This window comes from Phaethon lepturus, unplaced genomic scaffold (genome assembly GCF_000687285.1).
Source record: "Phaethon lepturus isolate BGI_N335 unplaced genomic scaffold, ASM68728v1 scaffold6534, whole genome shotgun sequence".
In the NCBI taxonomy this organism is placed as follows: Eukaryota; Metazoa; Chordata; class Aves; order Phaethontiformes; family Phaethontidae; genus Phaethon; species Phaethon lepturus.
In genome coordinates this window covers 28,230-50,151 of record NW_010535364.1, presented here as the reverse complement: position 1 = coordinate 50,151, position 21,922 = coordinate 28,230, and the positions used below count along the sequence as shown (strand labels likewise).

General features: G+C 38.7%; 1 protein-coding gene across 5 annotated transcripts in view; it reads right to left on the bottom strand.

Annotated features, from left to right (window-relative positions):
* HDAC9 (histone deacetylase 9) overlaps window positions 1-21,922 on the bottom strand; it is a 42,728-nt gene that overhangs the window by 10,455 nt on the left and 10,351 nt on the right. For 3 of the 5 annotated variants that reach the window (XM_010285780.1, XM_010285781.1, XM_010285778.1), the window contains exons 5-8: window positions 9,601-9,716; window positions 3,858-3,980; window positions 1,238-1,448; window positions 611-828 (exon numbers count right to left, since the gene is read on the bottom strand). In XM_010285780.1, the coding sequence (XP_010284082.1) occupies window positions 611-828; window positions 1,238-1,448; window positions 3,858-3,980; window positions 9,601-9,716 (668 nt within the window). Of the gene's footprint in view, window positions 1-610; window positions 829-1,237; window positions 1,449-3,857; window positions 3,981-9,600; window positions 9,717-11,416; window positions 11,549-21,922 lie in introns of all 5 variants that reach the window. The other 2 variants (XM_010285777.1, XM_010285779.1) reach the window with 1 other exon arrangement.

Sequence of the window (21,922 nt, the reverse complement as noted above, 5' to 3'; positions counted from 1 at the left end):
ACTCTTTCTCCTTATACAGTAATTTGATGTCGACATATAGATAACAAACTTTCATGCTCCTAATTGACTTACAGAGAAAAAGTTGGTTTGATAAAAGCTGATTAAGAATTTCTCCAGATGTTTAATAAGTTTCTTACACAAAAAAAGATCAATTTAATCAGCTGATTTGAGTTCAGATGAGTTATATATTTACTCAACATACTAGTCCACAATGAGAAAGCTTAAAATACAATTCAAAGGCAGCTGAATGGAATGATTGCTGAAGATCAAAAGTGCACGTTAAAAAGTTGGATAGAAAGCTAGTAATCTTGAAGGCATCATTTACTGTTCTACAAGGAAACCACCTGTAATTTAAACCTGTAAGATTCTTTGAACCCTATTTTGTTGTATTGTATTCTTACTGATGTCAAGAACCACAAATTACCTTTGTAGCATATTTCAGAAAGCTGAAAATGAAGATCTATACAAATGTCTACACCAACTATGCATAAACAAGATACTTGTGCAAGAACCTGTCTACTGTCTAGGACCACATGGTGCCAATACCTAAACTTCCTTATTAGTTTTCAACCTTTATGTTTATTGGAAATTCCTTACTTTGGGAACTCACCTTATTCATGTGGATCTGCTGCTGGTACTGTTTCTGCTTCTCCAAAAATTGTTGATGTTGCTGCTGGATGACCAGCTGGGCCAAAGTACTCTGAGGAAGAGGAGCTGACTGGGTTCGATTCAGTGGCCTGTGACGAGGCAGTTTGTGGGCAGCTCTTATGCCAGGTGAGACTCTCTCTTTTGCTGCTAAAGGCGACTGTGGATGAAGAGGAACCGCTCCTGCAAAACAGGGACATTTCAATCCCGTGTGAACAACAACAAACTAATAGTTCTAATAGGGGAGAAAGCGTTCAGTGAGAAGAAGGGTGTATATTGCAGAACTCTGTGCTGATGCAGTGAGATGTGTACCACGTGCCTTGCCACGCTGGGAAGTTCAGCAGCTGCAAAAGAATGTGATGAAGTAATCGTTTTTCTCTTTTCTGTAATCACTGAATTCTTTCAGGCTAACAGACTGGAGAAGAATCACTAAAGGGGGAAAACAAAGATGCCATCCTTTTTTCTCCCACCCTCCTACCTTTCCCAGCAGTTAGAATGTATACTATCTGCATTATCACATTTAATTTAATGTGAATGCAAATGTCATTAAAAACATATTAAATTATTATTGTGTTGAAGTCTTGATCATTACCAGTCACAAGAAGTTTTTGCTGTCTCATTTGTTCTTTCAGTAACAGATGCTGCAAGAGAGCTTGGTGGCTGCTGTTTGGCTTTCCCTCCAAAGCAACGTGAGGATGAGTTGAGGATGGAGGAATGTTCCCCCCATACTGTCCAGCCAAGGCCACTCCTTGTCTGAGCGACTGGGTCTCCCCCTTCTGCTTTTCTTTGAATGACGACGAAGCCTGTCAAAGAACAACGGCACTGGTAACTGCTTTTCATAGACCTGGCCATTTATATCTCCGCTTGATTAGATGGTCTTATGTCATACTTTATGAACACATACAGAAGAAAAGGTTAACATCCCTATCTTACAGTTTGACTGTGAGATGAAAAGGGAGGAAGAACATGCCAGTTAAATGTAACACTATAAGAAACCAAGTAATGAAACCACTTGAAAAAAATCAGTAGTAAAAGCCAAAGCGTAAGAGCCTACTAGTTAGAACATTATTAATGAAAAGACAGGACCTACCCTTAAAATTCCTAAAGACCTTCCCACAGCCTCCTGCATAGGAAAATAGGGGATCAGAGGAAATAGTTTCCATTGAGTTTGGAATAGGCAAAGCTTGGTTTTTCACATAACTTTCCATCAGACAGCAAGCCAATCAGCAAAACAAAATAATTACCTGTAGTAGTGGGAAGCTATTACTTTTCCTGGAGCACTCCCTGACTCCCTGAAGGACAGCACAAATGTAAGTTTTTCCCTTTGCAAAGTAAATTTGTATAGTTAAACTCTCATCTACAGAATCATCAAGAGCTATTGCATGTGTGTGGCATTTTAAAGTGCCTTTATAAATTCCACAGTTATTGATTTAAAGCTTTTGGAAGTTTTGGCCCTTCAGCATTGCAAATGTACTTTATATTTCTTCGCTCTTTGTCTAGTTTAAAAAAAAATATTTTTTAAAAGAGCAGTTAAAGCAGGATAACAATTTCTACAGCAAGAATAATAACCTAAAAGAAATAAGCATGTTGAGGCTTGCAGATAACCGTTTATGGTATGTCATGGTAGAAACAGTATCTCTGGTAATCTGAATTCCATAAACTCTAATGAGGCAAACCAAGGTTTTCACTAATATTTTTTGAGTGTATGCTTACTTCACACTCTGCTATCACCCTTCCATGAAAAACAAACACCAAAGTAAACTTTACATTCAATTCGCAACTGCTTATTGTGGTAACAGAAATAAACATTACTTGCATAAATCAACCTCTTTGTTTTTTCGAAGGCCAAAAGTAATATTTGGTGCTAGAGGGCCACATCAAAAGTTCATATGATTTGAGTGAGAAAATTAAACATATTTTCATTTCCATTTTAATGTTATAAAATCACTTCGAAGCTACTTATATTTTTTGTGAAAGAGCTAAGAAATTTTTGATTATATTGTCTGGAAAAGTAAGCACTGCTTTTCATGATCAGTTCAATTTTTCCATCTCTTAAAAACAGTAATTTGCTTATAAATATCTCATGAAAGGCTTCTAGAGAACTCATTTATAGCTTACACAATTTTCTTAGCAAAGTTCTATATCTGATGTTAAAATGTTGTATTGCAGCAATATATGTTATTGGTGAGAACAGTAAATGTACTGAAAAAGCCATAAAATAACATGAAACTTTAACTTGAAACTACGTTTAGCACTGGAATTAAGTAGCACTTATTACAAACCATAGTGGATTGTATAGATTTTTTTTTTCACACCATGGAATGCCATACTTACACCCCTAGAATTTTTATAGAAGTTACCAATTCATGTTCTAAGAAATTTAAACTGCTAAAATTTCTTTGGAATTTATACACTGTTGTATAGAACCACCATATAACTTGTATTAGTATTTTTACACTCTTTGCTGGAAATCAGAAAAGGCAAGTTTTGTCCAGTGGCAAAATTTTCAGGTATTCTTTGGGCCCTCAGATTTCACCTCTATTTTACTGTAACTTGGTCTAGATCCTTTAGATCCTTAACCCTCAGCATGGATTTCCATACGTAACATGTCTGTGTTTTCATCCATTTCACTTACTGATTTACCATTTAGCTCTAAAGGTGATTGCTGCAGACTGAACAAAGGGCATATGAATATAACTTGCCATTAAAATATTACACATTGTTCACATATCACTGATTTTATTTGTCTGATTGATTGTACAACCCTCAAATAACAAACCTAGCTGCAGGAATACTGGATTCTGCCCCTACTATGCTCCAGCCCAGCTTAGGTTGCTACTGGAATCTCATAAAAAGTTACAGGTGCTGTACTTTACCAGGTAGGGGTGATCATATACTTTGCACTTTTATACTAAACGATCTCCTCATATACTTATCACCATGTCTGAAATCTGTTATTTGCAGACATAAATGCAATGCATGTGGCCCATACTTAGCTAAGCTCCCCACGGGCACTTGTTTATTTGCGATTAAGAATGATTATTGCTTTCAAGTTGTGCCCTTAAATGTTCAGATGTTGCCCAATGCAAAGAAAGGTCTGGTTCCTATTCTGAATTGCTTATGTTCCAAAATCCTAAAAAAAAAGAGAATAGTCAGAAACTGGGTTTTCTGGAAGCAAAGGTAGACAGGAGGGTTTGAGACTGGTCACTTACACTGATTTGAGGTTGTACTGCTGGAAGTCCCAAGGTAATGTTGGGCAGAGAAGGGGATGTGTACAGACTCAACAAGTTCACTGATTCATCCTGTATCAAAAGGCGTTGCTGTGAAACCAGATGCTGGAATAAAGGGGAAAAACAACAGAAGTATAATCTCCAAGGTTTTTATCTCAGTTACTTTATCCTTGTTATCCCGGTACATTGAAAACCAGTTATGTATCATGCATCCGTTTGCAACCCAATGAGGTTCCAGATAAGGAGAAGTACTGTCCCTGTGAAAAAGCTGTTGATATTTCTTTTTTAAGAAAACAACTGATACATGTCTGGGATTATTCCTTGGTTAGTAAATCAAATTTCCCTGCAAAACCGAAATCTTGAGGATCCCTAGAACATCTCTTCTCATCAACTTCTCATCAGCAGATCATCAGTTCATCTCATCAGCTGCACTTCCACTACTAGAAACTCAGTGGGAATTTAGCCAATGAATTAAGGAGCATATCTAGCCGAATCAAAGGTGTCACCAACGTGGATGTATTAGACCTTTACTTTACTGCGGTTAATAGAATTTTTGTTGTAAGGTATGAAATGTGGTTCATACCTAGTCCATGTATTTTCTTACCCAGATTGTGATATGGGGGTGTTTCAGGCACATTATTTACTTCCACCAACATGGGAATTTTGGGTAGAAAGTGAGGCAGATTGCTACATCTGCCATTTAAAAAAATGTACTGTCTCTCTCTCTAATATGCGTATGTACAAAACCAGCATCCTATCATTCTCTGATGGCGGGATACGCCTCACAGCCTTCCTAATTCCCTTCAAGTTAAAATCTTTAACACTTCTTCTGAAGACTTGTGATATAATTTTCAAGGACATAGAATTGCTGATATATTTTTAATTACTGCCAAGTAATACCAGACATTCTACAAAGATCACCCTCTGCCTTTCCATTCCAGATTCATGGAGAAGAAACATAAAAAGTTACATTACCACAACAGGAATCTTTTTGAAGCCTTTGCTTTTCTGCTTTAACAGTCATGTTTTTCAACATGTGGTCTAGTATAGTTGCTTGAATTACATTTTCTGTTTAACTCTTGCTTCCCTCCCAGAACTTTAACACAATAAGAGCTACAAAGGTCTTATTAGACTTAGGAACTCTGGCATGATATGGTCCCCAAGGGAACAACATCCTTGAAAAAGAATACCCTGTGTAACAGTATGACACAGTGACTGCTTTCTTCCCAAACAAAAAGCATATGGGACTCCAATAATAGACCACCTCCAAGAGGGATACTGCACACTCGGGCTTTGACTAAAGTAAATATAATAACTTGTCAAGCATGTTGTGGGGAGCTGTAGATTTTCCCCTGGACAAACCTGGAATATCAATTAACTCTGTAAAATACTTTGTGCTAATACAATGCAACTTCAGACCATCAATGAAAAGTGGTTAAGCACAAAAACACAGGATGTTATTCCAAAACATAACCTTCCTCATACAGTTTGTTTGGAGATACGACCTATCACTGAGACAATAACAGTAGAAGTCTATCTCTGTAATTTTCTCTCGGTACCCAGGGAATGTCAACAGATAGCATACGGAACAAAGAAGCTTCACTTGTGTATTACATTAATTCCCGCAGAACAGTGTCTTGCCTTGATAACATCCACCTTTGACCATGCATAAAACCAAGTATGTCAAGACTATGAAGATACTATTGAGGGAGACTACAAAGATTTAACTGAAAAAGGACACTGCAGCAGCTCTAATGTGCCTCCTAGAATATAATCAAATTTGTAGCAACTGCAGCATCTTCAAAAATCAACTGCAAGCCACTTCAAAAATGTATGTTTCCTTTTTGGTTTTCAGTATGCCACTGTTACCTTCTAAGATTCTAAGTGTAACAGTGACAGGGTGTATAGCACTAAAGCACATTCCCACATTAAGGTCAGGCATGATTGTTTCATGAGGCAGAATCAATCACGTCATATACCATGGGACTTTAATGTTGAAAACATGTATTTATTAGTAAGAGCATTTCCATCCAATTTTTAATACTGCTAATAATTAGTCATTTTCATTTGGGGAGGTAACCGATTTTTAAAAATATTTTCAGGTAATATTACCCTAAGCGTCACTTTAACCTGATCTCCCAAAGTAAGTTCAGTAGCCCACCTGCATTGATTAGGGTCCTGCATACGCTGAGGCACAACTGCATGACCTCAGCTGCAGTTTCTCATTTTATACGGTCAACACTACCTTGATGGTGGCACAAACTGGAGTTGCCAGCAGTGACACCTGGCAGCACAGTGGCAAAGCCATGGACCTTTTCTTACATGCAGACTTGATGGTTGTGATTGGCACCGAAATTACCCCAAAGAGCAGCTGCCCTACTTGCTCCTCTACGTACTTACTCACTGGGTCCATGGATCCTGCTTCCTGATGCTTAAAATATCCTGTCCACAGAGTTACCCTCTTTCTTAAAATGTAGTACAATAACTGAATCTAAGAGTATATGATGATGACCAAGTAACCATGATTAGTTACTGTACTTCCGTTCTGGTACCAGGACCTGCTGAGAAGCAGGAACACCTATTTCATGTGTGCATGTTTATATGCACTTTTATACATTAGGAAGGGAAGAGGAAATGGTTTGACTTTAATGCTTCTAAATTGTGGAGTTACAGTAAGGCTGTCAAACCTTTCAATATTCACAATTACATTCTTATTTCCTAAGGCTTTTGGGGTGGGTTTTTTGCTAATTAATTAGACTCTCTTCACATACACTTGAAGCAAACCTCACCAGCTGGTCAGAAACCTACACGTTTTGCCTCTAGCCACTTGCAAAGAGCGCAACAAGGAGCTGAGTATTGGAAACATAGTGCTGTGGGGCTGCAGAAATCAAGTACGTGTTCATCTGCCATGCATGTCATTTATGTCTCCTGTATAACAGGGCGATATTCTAGGAAATGCTGCTCTGTATTTCTGAGAGAGAAAGAAAATGATCTAAAGCCCGCTTACACCAATTGGAAACTCTCCATGGCGTTCAATGGCTTTTGACCAGGCTGCGAATACCTAATAATAACCGTTTCACATGACTAAGGCAGGCTGTCCCTCTGAACTCAAGGGACGTGCTGTGCCGGGGCTCAATCCTGCTTGCGTTTCTCATGCAAGTAAGATTTAGCTGCAGCACAGCAGGTGACCTGAAAGTCTATGGCATGCTACAAGAGACAAATTGCTACTGCGGTGAACCTTGATGATACTGGAGACAACTGGGCCTAATAAAAATAGCATTTTATTTATAAGGTGCAATTAAAATCTTGAGTTTAACTTTCAAGTTTCGTATAATGAGACCAGTGTTTTAACAAATGCTACTGAAAGTAGTTCCCATTAAGGGAACTGTGATGGTAAAAGATTATCTGCAAAAATGTAGCATCTGCAATGCACCTTTGCTCATTCAAAAAAATGTAAATGTCTGCCCACCAGACTGTCTGCTCTGGAGGGTAAACCACTTAAAAGTCTCACTATTCAAATGGATATGGCAAAAATACTCTAGAAATCTGTTTCATTACTGATATTGCTCTAATTCTGTCTATGCACTAGAGTGTAATCATTTATGGTATTGACTCATGTTTTACTGGTAAATGGCTCTCTGTCATAGCAACCTGTTTTCCTCCAGCATAAAGTGTTTTATTTGCTGCCATGAAAACCGCAGCTATCCACCCACTCAGATATGAGCACAACACTTACTGCAAATGTCACAACAACGATTATGAAACAACAGCAATGTGAGTCATGCAGGACTACAGCAAAACAAGTGATATTTTGGGTGATTTTGGAACACTTATCCTATTATTAGAAACTTCTGTACTTTGTGTATCTGTTGAAAAATTGATTAGATATATAGCCTTTGAGAGCTGGCAGCTAATGCTAAACTAGAAAAGTATTACGTAGGAGTTTGGCTGCTGTTAAACTACTGAAGAAAATCCCACTGAAATCAAAATGCACTGAAGTTGAGATTTATGGAAAAATGTTTGAGCCCACAGGACCACAGTATTAACAGTCAAGTAACCAGAGAGGTAAAGAAATCCCCAACTGGATCCAGAAATGGCAGTCAGTAGTCTCAGCTTCTTAGCACACTTCCAGCGAGCTAAGGGACCGACTCCAGCACGCAGAGCTCAACTTCTGAAGGAACTTTTTAGGCTCATTTGAGCATCTGTGATTGTATAGTGGGGCTATAACTTCTGATGTCTGGCACAGTAATGGCAAATGATAGGCAATGCAGTGTACTATTAAACAGAACATAACTCTTCTGGTTCTTCCTACAACCTTCCAAATCTCCCCAAACAGAGATCACCAGCCTGACCAGACTGTATGCATGTCTGACGGTGGTTCAACACTGTGCAAATGTCAAGAAGCTGTAACATGCAAAGCAACAAGCACCATGTATCATTCTGAGACATTATTTCCTTTGCATTTTGTAGTACTCTCAAATCAATAGACAGTCCAGCTGGACAAGATTTCCTCTTTAATACAGCACTAGCACCCACATATTACAAACCTCTATCGAAAACACTTCCAATATTAGAATATACCATTTAATTCAACTGAACTAGGATCTGATCTCATCCAAATGATGGATCTTATTCTGCATCATTTAAATTTCTTTCCAATCACATACAGGGGGGGTATGAGGCAAGACCACATGTTAGCCATCAATGTAATTTTTTTTTCTTTTTGGTTACGGGCCAGAGAGAGGCTACTAATCAGTGTGCAGAGGTCACCCACCTGCCCCCTGGATCATAGTTCACACACACAATTAATTCATTATGGGGAAAAGTCACTGCTGGAGGTTCAACTGCCCATTCCAGTTTTTTTTTGAGGTGAATGTCCTGCCACTGACCTGTAGAAATACCTCCATTAGCTAAAACTCTGTTAAATCACATTTTCTTACGCAATTTTTCTAACATAAACAGTATAAACTAACAATTAATAGAAAACTTCGCCACCAAAGCAGAAATTGCTGTAAGTGTAGGCACTGGATACAGACTATCGTGGAGTTTGATTCTCTCTTAGTTGCATTAATTTATTGTCCCTTTACAATATTGCCATGGAAAGCATAACCTAGGCATGTCGTCTATGCTAAATGAGGTTTATCACAACTGATTTACCATCTGCATTCCTGTTGTTATAAGCACGTATGTATGAAACAGAATGAGGAGTAGTTAAGATTCCTTCCGTGTACAATCTCACTTTACAAAACAAGTATCCAAGACCGCTGGCATGTCAGTTATGTTGTTAAGTACTACCCTGATAAGGAAACTGAGGTACAGTAAAATGAAAGGCAGATGTGAAAAAGGATTTAGTCACCTAACTCTGATACTATAATTAAAAAAATGTACTTCAGCAGCCAGGTGAACCTGGGACCACCTAACTCATAAGTGTTGGGGTCACCAATGCCTAAATCACTCTTTTGCATGTTAAAGTTCTTCATCAGTGTTCAGCACTGTGCACCTTATTATCCCAGAAGGTAATGTTCTGCGACACAGATGCTTCCAAGTTCCTTCCACAGCTCCCATCCCCTCTCCCAGTAGTGTCACTGCTGCAGTGTCCTGTTATCCCTGATAATTTTATCTTCTGCAATTACGCTGCTTGTGAGTATGATCAAATTGAAGTTTCAAATCTCTCCAGTCCAGGAATCTGAGCAATTATCTACCCAATAAAGCGAAAGAGTCTTACCTCAGCTTGAATGTTAGATGGCAAAACTGAGGTTTCATTTTCTGTTATACTGCTGGTCGGACCATTGCTTGGGGAACTGGGACCTGACCCAGGGGAGCTGCTACTGACTGAGGATTCTGAAAAACAAATTAAGCACACATGAATTTCACACTGGAAAGGAACAAATGATCTTGATTAACTGTATACTCTTTTTGGCACAGGGTTTTTTTTGCTGTTGAAAAGTATCTACTGGTTATGCATGAGCTATTTATTTACATTAAAGAATCTTAATTCATCCTCCATCTCCTTTGGTTTTCCTTTTACAGTGCTAATGAGGAAAGTTCTTGGTCTTTCCCCTTCTGATCTGTCTGCTTTACAAAGGAAGAAATTACTATTTATTTTTCCCACGAAGATGGTAGGATAATCAGCATCACACAGAGATACAGACATAGAACTTGTAACTAGTAAAAAGAAAAGAAAGTCTTTTCTTTTTAATTGCAAAGAGTCCTGCCTCTGTAAGAGATCAAAATGACAAAGATAGCAGGCTTGCAAAGGTCATGACAACATGTCGTCAATTCATGAGGCCTACTGCCATCCCCCTTCTGTTTAGAAATGGGATGAGCCTGTTGTGGACTAATCGTTACATACGCAAGTAATAATGGCAAAATATACACCACTTTCACTACAACTTTGGCACAAATATGAAGGAGTACTTATAGCATACAAAAATCTTAAAATAGCATTTGAAAGGCTGTATGTTATCTTGATTTAACATTTCCCAAGTTCTGTCTAAGGGGAAGAGGATGATCTCGATGTGTGCTGTCGTATTGAGTTATTCTAATCCTACACTGACATAAATTACATTTATATAATAGAAAGAGTTAACAAGGCCAAAGATGGAAGAGCACAGCATTAGTAGAGGTAAGCCTATTTCATGGGATAGCTTTCAAATTAAAGTACTCAAGAAGTTAAAATAATTCATATCTAAATGTGGCAGTAAATATTCCATAGCCACTTCCTTGCTTCTTCAACTCTTTTTGCCTCCGTTCACATGCAAAAAATGTATCCTCACTTTGACTGAAATTACAGGAAGATTTCCTAGTTGTTTCTTGGACCTGTTGCTCTTTCCTACTAGAGCTGATTTCGATTTACTGAAGTGAATCCATACCCAGCTATACCAACTGGTCAGATAAAGTTCTTGCATCATTTTCATAGAAGAGCATCTGCTATGACCAATAATACGCCACCAAATATTTAAACATTTAAATTCTCTCTTCTCAAAAAACAGCTTAGTGAGCCCTTACATCAAAAACAATTAATCTTGACATTTTCAAACTAGAGAAACCAGAGGGATAGGGCTAAATACAAGATTGCAAAATGTCCTTGATTAACCCAAGTAATACCAGGTAGGTGTTTTTACGCCTGCTGTTAGCATCTGCATTTTCCATGGGAGACGGGAAGCAGGAGATGCAAGACCCATAACGTCCATATACAGAAGACACAAATTAAGGGCAGAGACTATTCTTGTTTTCTCCTTTAATGTTCCTTGCCACCAACAGTCTACCATCTATTTGTTCTTGTACTTACTGTTGTAAAGCACTGGTTTCCAAGCTGGTTTGAAAGCATGGCTTTAAATTGACAATGACTTTTTAGTAAGTGGTAGAAAGCTGTAGATTACAAGCTATTTATACAGAACCATTTATTTAATACAGTTTTCTTTTCATCAGCAGAAAAAAAAGATACAACCTTTTGGTTAGCAAACAGTTTCAATTCCAAAATACCACAACTATTCTGTGAGCAGTCACAGCTGGTAGAGAATTCCTCTGTTCTTATTTACCTGTCACCTCAAAGAGTCGCTTCTTGAATGAACTGACAACATTTCCATCCTTCCTCCTGAGTAAAGGACTGCTTCTCCTTTCTGTCACCTTTTGTTTTAACCTTGAACGTACCTTCAAATTGGGCTCTGAAGCTGGAAAGAAAAAGAAGAAAACAAATGATCACTGCTTTGTGTCAGACATCACTGGCATTCCCTGTAGCACCTCATCTGATCCGAGGAGACCTTGGAGGCGGAGATTTTACTGCCCATTCTCCCCAGCCATCCTGTTGCTCCTCATACAACTCCATTTTATATTGAAGGCTAGGAAAGAGAGGAAATTACAGCTGAAAAGCTTTGGATGCCAGTATTTTTCTCATCCCATTTCACCCCTGAAGTTACCCATTAATTATTGTTAATATCACAAGTATTAATTAGAGATGAATGCAACTTTTATTCTACAGCATTTCTATCTCTCCTGTAGGTGAAAACTTGGATAGAAATACAGCTTGGAACTTGGAACCTTATAATTGGATTATGGTCTGATGACAGAAATAGAGAAGCCTCCACTGGTGCCTTTTGATTTCTTTTAGAAATATAAATTACGACAAGCCTTGCTGGCAGAACATTTCTTGGTCAGCAATTTTAGGCCCAGAACTTCAATGTTTTCTGAGTAACACACCAAACAACTAGATTTATGACAGTGTCCTAAGAACATTTACACAGAAAAATATATGCTCTGAAAATGAAGAAGTAGGACCGATTCCCAGAAAACCTAGGATTATATTCAATGCACTTTGGGCAAGTTCCACCTTTGTTTCCTAAATGGATGCTGTCTTTTCATATGAAGGCCAGAGATGAATCTCTACTGTGCTTTTTATTTTGTGATATTTTTAGCATGATAAAATGTTTCATGTACTCTTTTATCTGTTCTTCTAAGTAAACCCTCTATCAAACTGACTGCTAAGAGCTATTGAAAGATAATTGTGGAAAAGAATTTGTTTATATTTCCCTTTCTGGAACTGAGGCTTGGCTAAGGAGTATCTCAAAATAGAGAGAGCTGGAAAGTGGGATCAATTCTCTCTCCTATGCACAGACCTAAGCCCAGCCCCAAAGAAGGAGCAAGAGTTAGCAAAAAAAAACAAAATAAATGAAATCTTCATTCAATTCAGCATTATACCATTTGTCACTTTGGGGCAGGAACTCAATCTTACATTTCTAATTCCAGTCCCTGCCCAGCACGTAATACTGCACATCTATCTCCTGCTGTCCCACTTGTTCCCTCAGGGATGGGGACGCTAGAAACGCTCAGGTGAGAGCAGAGGGGCTGCACCTCCGCCGGAGCGCGGCGGCAACCGCAGCGCCTGCAGTCGCGCGCTGGCCTTCGGCACGGACTACCTCACTCTTGGCAAGTGCTCCCTTCTAAGTGGCCTGTGCCTTGAGTGCATTTCAGACCAATATATACAGGCTAGCAAAATACTGGAAATCTTTAATAATAACAATATTTACAAGAAATTTCCTTTTTATCCGTTACTAACGTTATTAAGGCCAATGGTCCTAGTGATGGAGTACGGTTCACCTGTTTGCCAAGATACCATTTGCTGTGAAACTGAAAATATAAAATAGAACAATGGGCTAAGATTACACTGCATGCTTTCACCACAGATCTCACCCAGGTAGGACGACATTTGGAAGAAAAGGTGCTCAATCCTTTTGCACTTACGGTTATTTTGATTCTGTACTCTTAAAATTTATGAGAGTATTTCCATATGTGTGACAGACTAATGGGATACAAATCCTCTGCAACACTCACTGGAGAAATGCTCCACTTCTCTGTGAATGTTTCATGCTCAGTCACAGCAATTGCCTTTCTATTTTTACCACATTCCCATCATATTCTGCATCTGAATCCATCATATAAGCCAAGAAAGCAGAATTTGATGTTAATGTCTGAATTTATGAGCCATCTGAGAAGATGGCCCTTGCATGAAAGACTAAGATAATTTTTAAATGGAAATAATCAATTTTAAAATGAAAAGGCATAGAGAGGAGTGTTTTTTAAATCATAAAATAAACTTCACAATAAAAGACAAAGTGAAGGTTTGAAGAGTTCAAATGCTTCAAATACTGGCTTTTCTTGAACATCTCCCGTGAGACAGTGCCAGCTCCTAACATGGTACCAGCTAGGACTTGATGGCTGGCAATAAGAATTCAGGTTTCAGTGCACTAAAAATATTAATTTATCGAGTTTGAGGATGTCTGCTCCAATGGACAAAATGCAGAACTGGGAAGTGTTTTCTTGATACTTGTCTGTGGCTGAGGCATTGACTTGGTGTGTGACTGAAGAGAACACTGCACCATCCTGCCCCACGAAAGCTGAAGCAGAATTATGGTTGACTGCAACAGGTATGGATCACAACAGCATTCCTATGTGCTTCAGCACACTCCTACATGAAGGCTGTAATAACATATCTATAATTGTCAACTCTCTTCCAAAAGTTAAGAAGGCAAAATTAAGTAGTTTAAACTTCAAGAATAGAGCTGTGGATTAAAATTATAAATGCATATACATATATATACACACAGACTGCCCCAAAGCACATACGTGAGGTAATTTAGAAATTATTTTAATCCTTTAAAATCTGAAATGCAAACAAGTGAGAAAAAAGTGAAAATAAATTTTTCAAACTTATTTTTTTTTAAATTAAATTGTTCACCTAGTATGTGCACGGCACTTGGAAAGCCTTAGTGGCAAATGGTGAAGAATTATTATAATTAATTTGCCTTCTGTTTCACATAAGCATTAGGTTCAATACTTTAACTAGCGGTTCTTAGAAGTGGCCTATAGAGGGATAATGCTCAAAATAACCGTTTCGCATTAGCCACCCCTGTAAGTATTTCTGCTGCACATTATTAGCACCTTTGCTCAGCTTAATTAATCCACTGCCAAGGCTGACTATGTTCATCACCCAAAGGCATTCTCCATGGGGAAAAGAAGTGTCACATGGGGAGCCAGTGCCAAATAACTTCTGAGGCTAAAGCTTTACTCACTAGCTTGCTGCAGAGTAGCTTCCCCATGCAGGTACAAGCCCCTAAGAATTATCCTTTTTTTTCTCCATTAATACCACAAAATCATTGAAAAGACCTTCATGCAGTCTATTACTTTATGCGGTGATTCAACCATAAACCAAGACACTGACTCAGCAAGGTAATTAATGCACATGGCTAACTGTCTGTACACCAAGCATCCCACTTGGGATGAGGTCCGGGACTCAACTAGATTAATTCTACCCCATACAGAATATGTCCTGTATCTCACCTTCCTGAGGAAATAGGCCTTCTCTAAAGTGCTGGAGGTGCTGGATGAGGTTTGCTGGGTTCGATGCCTGCAACTATAGTGGGCTGAATCATCTGACCAAGGAGCCAGAAAGCCAGAGACAAGAGAAGAACAAGCATGTGGCTGGGAGTGTGTCACACAAGGAAAATAGGACTGCACATTTTCATGGCAGCAGGCTGGTAGGCTGTGCTATTCTAAAATCCTGCTAAGAACCAGTATACATCTGATATTGGACTAATTGGTGACTATTAGCCTAGTCTCTTTGCTCCACGAATCTTTGCATTTCTACTACATTTAGCACTTTTGAACAAGTAATAATCAGTTCCCACTTGGAGAAAGGGAAAATACACTATTTGAGAGTGTTTCATTGCAAAGAAAACAAAAAGACACAGCTATTTTCTCTGAAGACCTTCAAAGCCCATGTCACTGATCTCAAAGGGAACCAGTCAATACCCATTTGAGTGATGCACTCAGGTGGACTTCAGGAAACACTAGCCTGAAATGACTTTGTTTATATACTTCTGCAAAATAATTTGGAATAATGAGATGTTGCTCTAATATGGCTTGTTCAGTCTCATTGCTATTACCTGGCTTACTCTCTTTTTAGTGCTGGTAATAATGAACTGGTATTACCCTCTAAATGACTGCAAGTGGGAAACAGGCATGAAAGATACAGAAAGTATTAAACAACAACAGAAGATATCACAGGCAACCCAAGGTTTGGCTACCCAGCTCCTTGGCATGACTTGCAACTATCTCTATGGAACTGGGAACTTTGGTTCTAGGTGAAGACGACAGACAGCGTCTCCTCAGTTGTTTTTCTCATCTTTTATGGTGGCTTCATATAGCAGGAAAGAAGTTAACTGTACTCTTAGAAGTGGAAAATATACAGGCTTCTATATAAGTACACATTAATTTAATCACAACAACCATCATCGCTCAGGTGAAAGAAAACTATTCTCTCCTGAGAAACACGATACTGAAACACAAGCGTGAGAGATAGGAAAATAATCTGGTGAAGTCATTATGTCCTATACTCCACTCTGCTTAAAATTAGCAATTTGCAGATACTAGCATTAAAGAATATAGCCTGGGGCCAGATTGCTCCCAAATGAGCTGAGGTTTATTTGACAGGGCTTTGCTTCACTGTTTCTTTTTATTAAACACACAGAGATATTTAAGAAAAAGGGATAGAAATCCTTTCTATGCATGGAGAGAGGACATATATATGAAGGGAATGTAAAAGATAATAATGCACTACTTTCCGATGGTTCCTGGAGCACAGTACTACTTTTGTATCAGAAGAGCGTGTGCCAACGTCAAATCAGCATTTAATGAACCCAGGCAGGAAATGGGGGATGGGAGAGGGTGCACAGCAAGCAGGTCCTCATCTCGAGGCTAAAGCCATGTATAGGAAACCTGAAGAACAGAAAGTGAGCTTTTGTCCAGACTTCGAAAGGCTCTAAAGTGAAAGCATTTCCTTTTCCTCTTTGGCTGGCTGGCTTAGAAAAGCTGTGGGGCAGCCGAGGTAAATGATGCTGAATTTGGCTACAAAGATTCCAACAACAGCACGAGCAACAGCGGCACAATTCACATCTTTCTTGAGAAGGATAAATTGCTCCCAATTGCCCAGGCACCAGCTGTTATCACTAAGATCGTTTTGAAACAATAACTTGGACTTCTCTGACGTATTTAAGTCAACAGAAACAATTAAGACACAAAGCCTTCAAGATTTTGAAGTAAATCTTCATTGCTGTTCTCTAATTCTTTAGCTGTCATTTTTTTAAAGCTGTGAGGGGTCATATATTATACTGATTCTATGCTGTGCTCCATGCAGGAGTTATTGTTTTTTTTTCCTGCCTTATATCTAACAAGTATCAATAACGGAATACATAGTCAAAGAATCTTTCTGTTTTCACACTACATACATAGGTTGTTATTTTTTATACTATTGCACTAAAGACCCATGCACAGATGAGCATCATATCCTTTACAAAACACAACCATGACAGGCCATGTCTGACATGATAGCTCAAAGTCTAAGTTATAGGACAAAAGGATGATGTATGGGTATGGACCAACAAGAGAAAATGATGAGATAGTGCTGGTTAGCACGATGGTGGCATTGCCAGCATACCAGTGGCTTATCCGTTGTCAAGTTTCTTTCTAGCACTGTAGCAACGGTGAATTTTCAAGGTACTGAATATGGATAATGAGGTAACTCTGAGATCTCTGTTGTGATTTCACTTGCAGCAAGAGGAGCAGAATGGGAGAAAACATACTGTGAACAGATCCTCATTTCATTGGGTCCATTGCATAGCACAAGTTCCTGGTCCATGCTGTGGGCTCCCAGTCACCACGGTAATATACGTAAGTTACAAAGCAGCCTGCCTGTCTATGCCATGCCAGGACCTGGACATCAAGGAAAAAGTCAAATCCCACCTCACTACTGCACCAATGAAAATAGCCAAAAGGGGCATATCTAAGGTTCCCAAGAAGCTAGTCTGATGGTAGTGGGCTAGGAAGAAACTTCCCAGTTTCCCCTGCAGGGACATACGTAGAGTGAAAGGCACAAGAATGCACCATCAGAAAGGACAAATGAGATAGTTTGGGCTTCCTCACCAAAACTATGAACACAACCAAAACTGGGCAGAAAGACAGAAAACACAGGTGAGGTACCAAAAATGTTTCCAGTTTCCACAGCTGCTTTGTGAAGAGCTGTGAATGAGTTTGTCCTGAGAGATCTGATGGTCTCACAGCCTTTCCTCTGCTGCATGTGGTTCTTGTAGACATGTAAATAGTCTCTGCTCTGCGTGGAGTTTCTGACTTCTGCTCTGGCTTCCTGTAGGCAGCCACAGACTGTTTCATCCACCTTCACATAGCTGAGTTCATTAGGCATCGGCAAAATGAGCAATGACTTTTTGTTTTCATACATGACTGACTGACATTTGCTGTAGAAGGCCACGTCCTGACACAAGACAATACTAGACAATAAACACGTGGGTCATCCTCCCCACTGGCTGACAGACCGGGAGATACCAGCGTGTAGTACAATTCGGTAGGTTCAATGACTTCTAAATTCTGGTAATTTAAAATGCCATTTCTGGAAGTTTTACATTAGATTCATGAGACTGAAAGCTATTTACACATGCCCTCTAAAGCTCTTCCAAGAGCTACGTGGACCTGACCACTGGGTGGTCCCAATGAGGCAGGAGCACCAGATACAGGATGGAGACACTTTGTTTTTCTGCCTTGCATCACCTAATGTGTTTTCAGCATATACCGAAACTGTTTCCTGTACAACCATTCGCTTTAAGGGGAGTGCTGGTCATATGTGAAACCCTTTAGTCCTTTGCTTTATTTTACTTTTGTAAAAGGTAGAATGCTTTATTTATTCAGACTAAGGTAAATATCCATTCCCTAAATAAAAAAACAGGTTTAGCGAAACACATGGTAAAAGAGCTAATTAGATTAGAGGGAATCTCACAGCCCTTCAGCTCTCTTCAGGCTAAGGAAGCCAACTTAACAAGATAAGCAAATTTTCATTGATTTCCTAAAGAAGGTTCAAAAATTAAATATTCCCTGAAGCTGTTTTAAATATCTAACTTTTCTTTGTTATTCATTGCAGTCTGTATGAAACATAAAATTTCTGTTTTATTATCCATTCAAACAAGTGTTATCTTTCTAGCAATGAGTTGTTGAGTTAGATGTAGGAATTACTTAGTGTACTGCTTAGGAATTACTTAGTGTCCTGCCCAAATTGCAGATCTTCATATTTTTCATGAAAAGCTGATCAGTGCAATACATTTCCTGTTGATATTTGTTCTGCATGTAACCTGTGAAGCAAAAGAACAGGTCTCTTGATCGAATTCTTAATAATTTCTATTCTTTAGCAGAGAAACAGCTTCTCCTTGCATTTGCAGCACTGGGCTATATGGAGGTTTCAATGAGGCCATGGTTTCACTGGGCCTCGAGTCCTCATTACATGCCAAGTCTGCTGAAACTGTGGCATATTATTGCTACGTCAGGTCCATCTTAATCTTCTTCTATGCAAACTAATATTCTTCAATAACAAATAGGGGATTAAAAAGGAAATAATACTATACTGCCTTGAAACAGAATAAAAGAACAAGGATATTTTAAAATTAATTCTCATCTTCCCTGCACATCTTCAAATTCTGTAATATTTTTGCACTTTTATAGCACTTATGGGAGCCAAATTGCATCTGAATTCTCAGAAGGTGTAGAGGAGAAAGAAGAAGGTGAAACAGGCCATTTAACACAGGCCATCCCTAATTTGAATGGTAATAACCAAATTTAGATACGCATGACTGGCAGTCCTTCTGGTTAGGTCTTCACCGGTTATTCTTGCCCCCACCAGTCCATATACACCAGTCAGTTCTAGTGGGGAAAAAGTAATGGGAATATAATACCATACTTTCTGCAAATACAGCAAATCTCACTCTTCAGCCTAAATCCTCCTCCAACATCCATTGAATTATAAATTTTGCACAAGAGAAAATACCCTCTGCAGAGAAGAAGTGCCAGAGATAATCCCCTAGCCCCAAAAGTCAAGGCTTTTGCAGGGTCACAATTTGACCCCTAAATACATAATTTATTTTTTATAGAATAATCATGTTCATGATGATATTGCTCCCCAAGCTCCACACAAGAAGGAATTAGTTAACAGGGTGATTAAATGCCATAGATTTTAATATAGGAAAATATCCAGCAGTGATAACTCATTGACGGCACGCAAAAAGTATAAACGAATATTTAATCAGTCTTCAGAAATTCACGATGAAACACTATCACCTTCTGTCCAAGTTTAACGGGGCATCAATGTCATCAGTAGATGAGAGCTGGGCAGGTCTAGATTACTGAAGCGTACTCTTTAGAGTTGTCCAAAGGCAACACAGATTACAAGATACCAAGAAAACAAAAGCAACCAAAACACAATGTATCTTGCCTTCCTAGCAGATGATAACTATGGGCCAAATTCAGCTCAAGATTAGGAAGGCACTTCAGCTCCACTGAATACGAATTAAGATAAAATTGGCCCCAAAGTTGTTTGGACTTTTGAAACTTGTTTGTCTAACTTCTGTAGGCAAGGCTGACTTTGTGAAAGGATCTCTCCATATATAAGTGAAGTGAGGAGAAAAACCCCACCTGTTCAAAGTCATTGACACTGCCTCTTCACAACAAAACTGAATTAAAACAAGTTTACTTTTAGATAGGTTCTTTATGCTCTAGGATATAATTCCAGCCCCCTACAACTTAATTAGCTAAATATACAATGTAACCTTCCATCTGGTAGAGTAATTTAACAGGAATAATTGTGCACCACCATAACTCAACGAGACACTGAGGAAAACCATTGAAATGCTATTTCCTTTCCTTTGGAGGAGAATTATGTACAATTTCAGCATGCTTTGCATTTCTAACAGTTAAAGCCAACAGGGAGGTATCACTCTCATTTATATTACTTTCCCATGAGAAAATCAAAAGCAAAGTACAAAGCTTATGCCATTGTTCATGAATGGCTCTGTAATACTTACTTGGCTTTAGCCAGAACATGTTATTTGGCAGCTAAACCCCTTAATTAGAATTGTGGGTTTGAACAGATTTTTCAGTGAAAACTATGTTTTGCAGGAGTATGGAGAAGTGCAATCTTTACTAACCAATGTCTTCTATTTTGGATGATCTGATACCATGTGATTTCCACTTTTCACTTCTCTGTCTGTTTCTTGCTTTTTGCCATCTTTTAGATGTTCTTGTTTACTTTTCTAAAAGTTTTCAACTGTCCCTGCCCTAGATACAGAGGAAGAAAAAACCTAGTCCCACTGAAATCAAACAGGACACTTACTGTTGACTTCAGAGTCTCAGATTTTATATGCAATATTTTGTTACTTATTTATCCAGAGAGAATAGACTTTGAAATTCCCTTTAAAACCATTCCACTTCATTTTCAATGGACATTATGCTCTTAAAATGCTCTAGATTTTAGGACTGCTCCCTGCTCCTTATTTAAGCTGTTTCCTTTAGGTTCAAAAGTCAAAAAGGTGTCTAGTATCTGATTACCTGCACATCAAAAAGTTACACAAGCCACTTGTTAACTTAGAAAATGTTCCTGAAAACAGGAAAACGCAGTTTGTGTAAGAAAATCTTTATGCAACCACATGAAGAACAACTTTGTAATTCAATTTTGGCTATGCATTGGGCAGTAAATGGAGAGCTAAGACAGTACTTAGACCAAGATTGTATAATTAGTCTAGCCATCGAGAAGGTTCAGTATCTAGTACAACAGAGTAATTACTGGCAAGGCAGAAGGTGATGTATATACAAATAATGGGATTTTTGCTAAAACAGAAATACAGTGAAAAACCTTTATCCAGGCCATCTTGAAACTGAGTAAGAATCACGCACGTGTAACACCTTTGCTTCCTGCAATTAAAAGTAAGCGTTAAATAAAATATACTAAAGGAATAATCTTGTACTGGTGGGAAGACTATGATGGTCTTTATGGCAATCATCCTGGTGATGACTCCTCTTGAATCCTGGTGCAGGCCTTGGCAGCTTTCCTGGTACCAAAGCATACCTACACAAGTTCTTTCCTCTCTGACAGTGTCAGTAAGCCCACCCTAGCATTCCTTCTTATTTAGTTTTAAGCTATTTCAAAAAAATTCCCCTCTAACTCGAGCTAAATTAGAGTCACAGTGCCTCCCTCCTCACCCCCAGCTTAGGAGGCTGCAGAACCCCAATGGACCCAAGATGACTGCAGCCCAGCACCAGTCACTACGATGGTAATACATTTCCTTAGATCTGCTGGTTCCCAAGGGCTGAACTCTGTTTTGGTCTGTTCCTTACATGAATTTGGAAGAAGCTGTTAACAACAGTTTGCTTCAGATTCACTCTTCAATTGCAAGTGAAAGCTGCTTCTCTTTCTAAAACCTCTTACTACTAATTTTTCCCTTTTAACTCATCAATAGTGAATTTAGGAAGGCTAAAAAAGTCTGGTGGTTAATAGGAAGAGAAATAAAGAAAAAGAAGGGCTGGGAATCAGGATACTTTTTTTTTTTTACTGTCTGCTCACTCTGTGATAAGCACCCGTGATTTCTTTTGGGCACATCACCTAGTCCAAATTTGTCAAGCCTATTCTTTAACCGAGGAAAACAAGGACTCTGGGAGGCAGG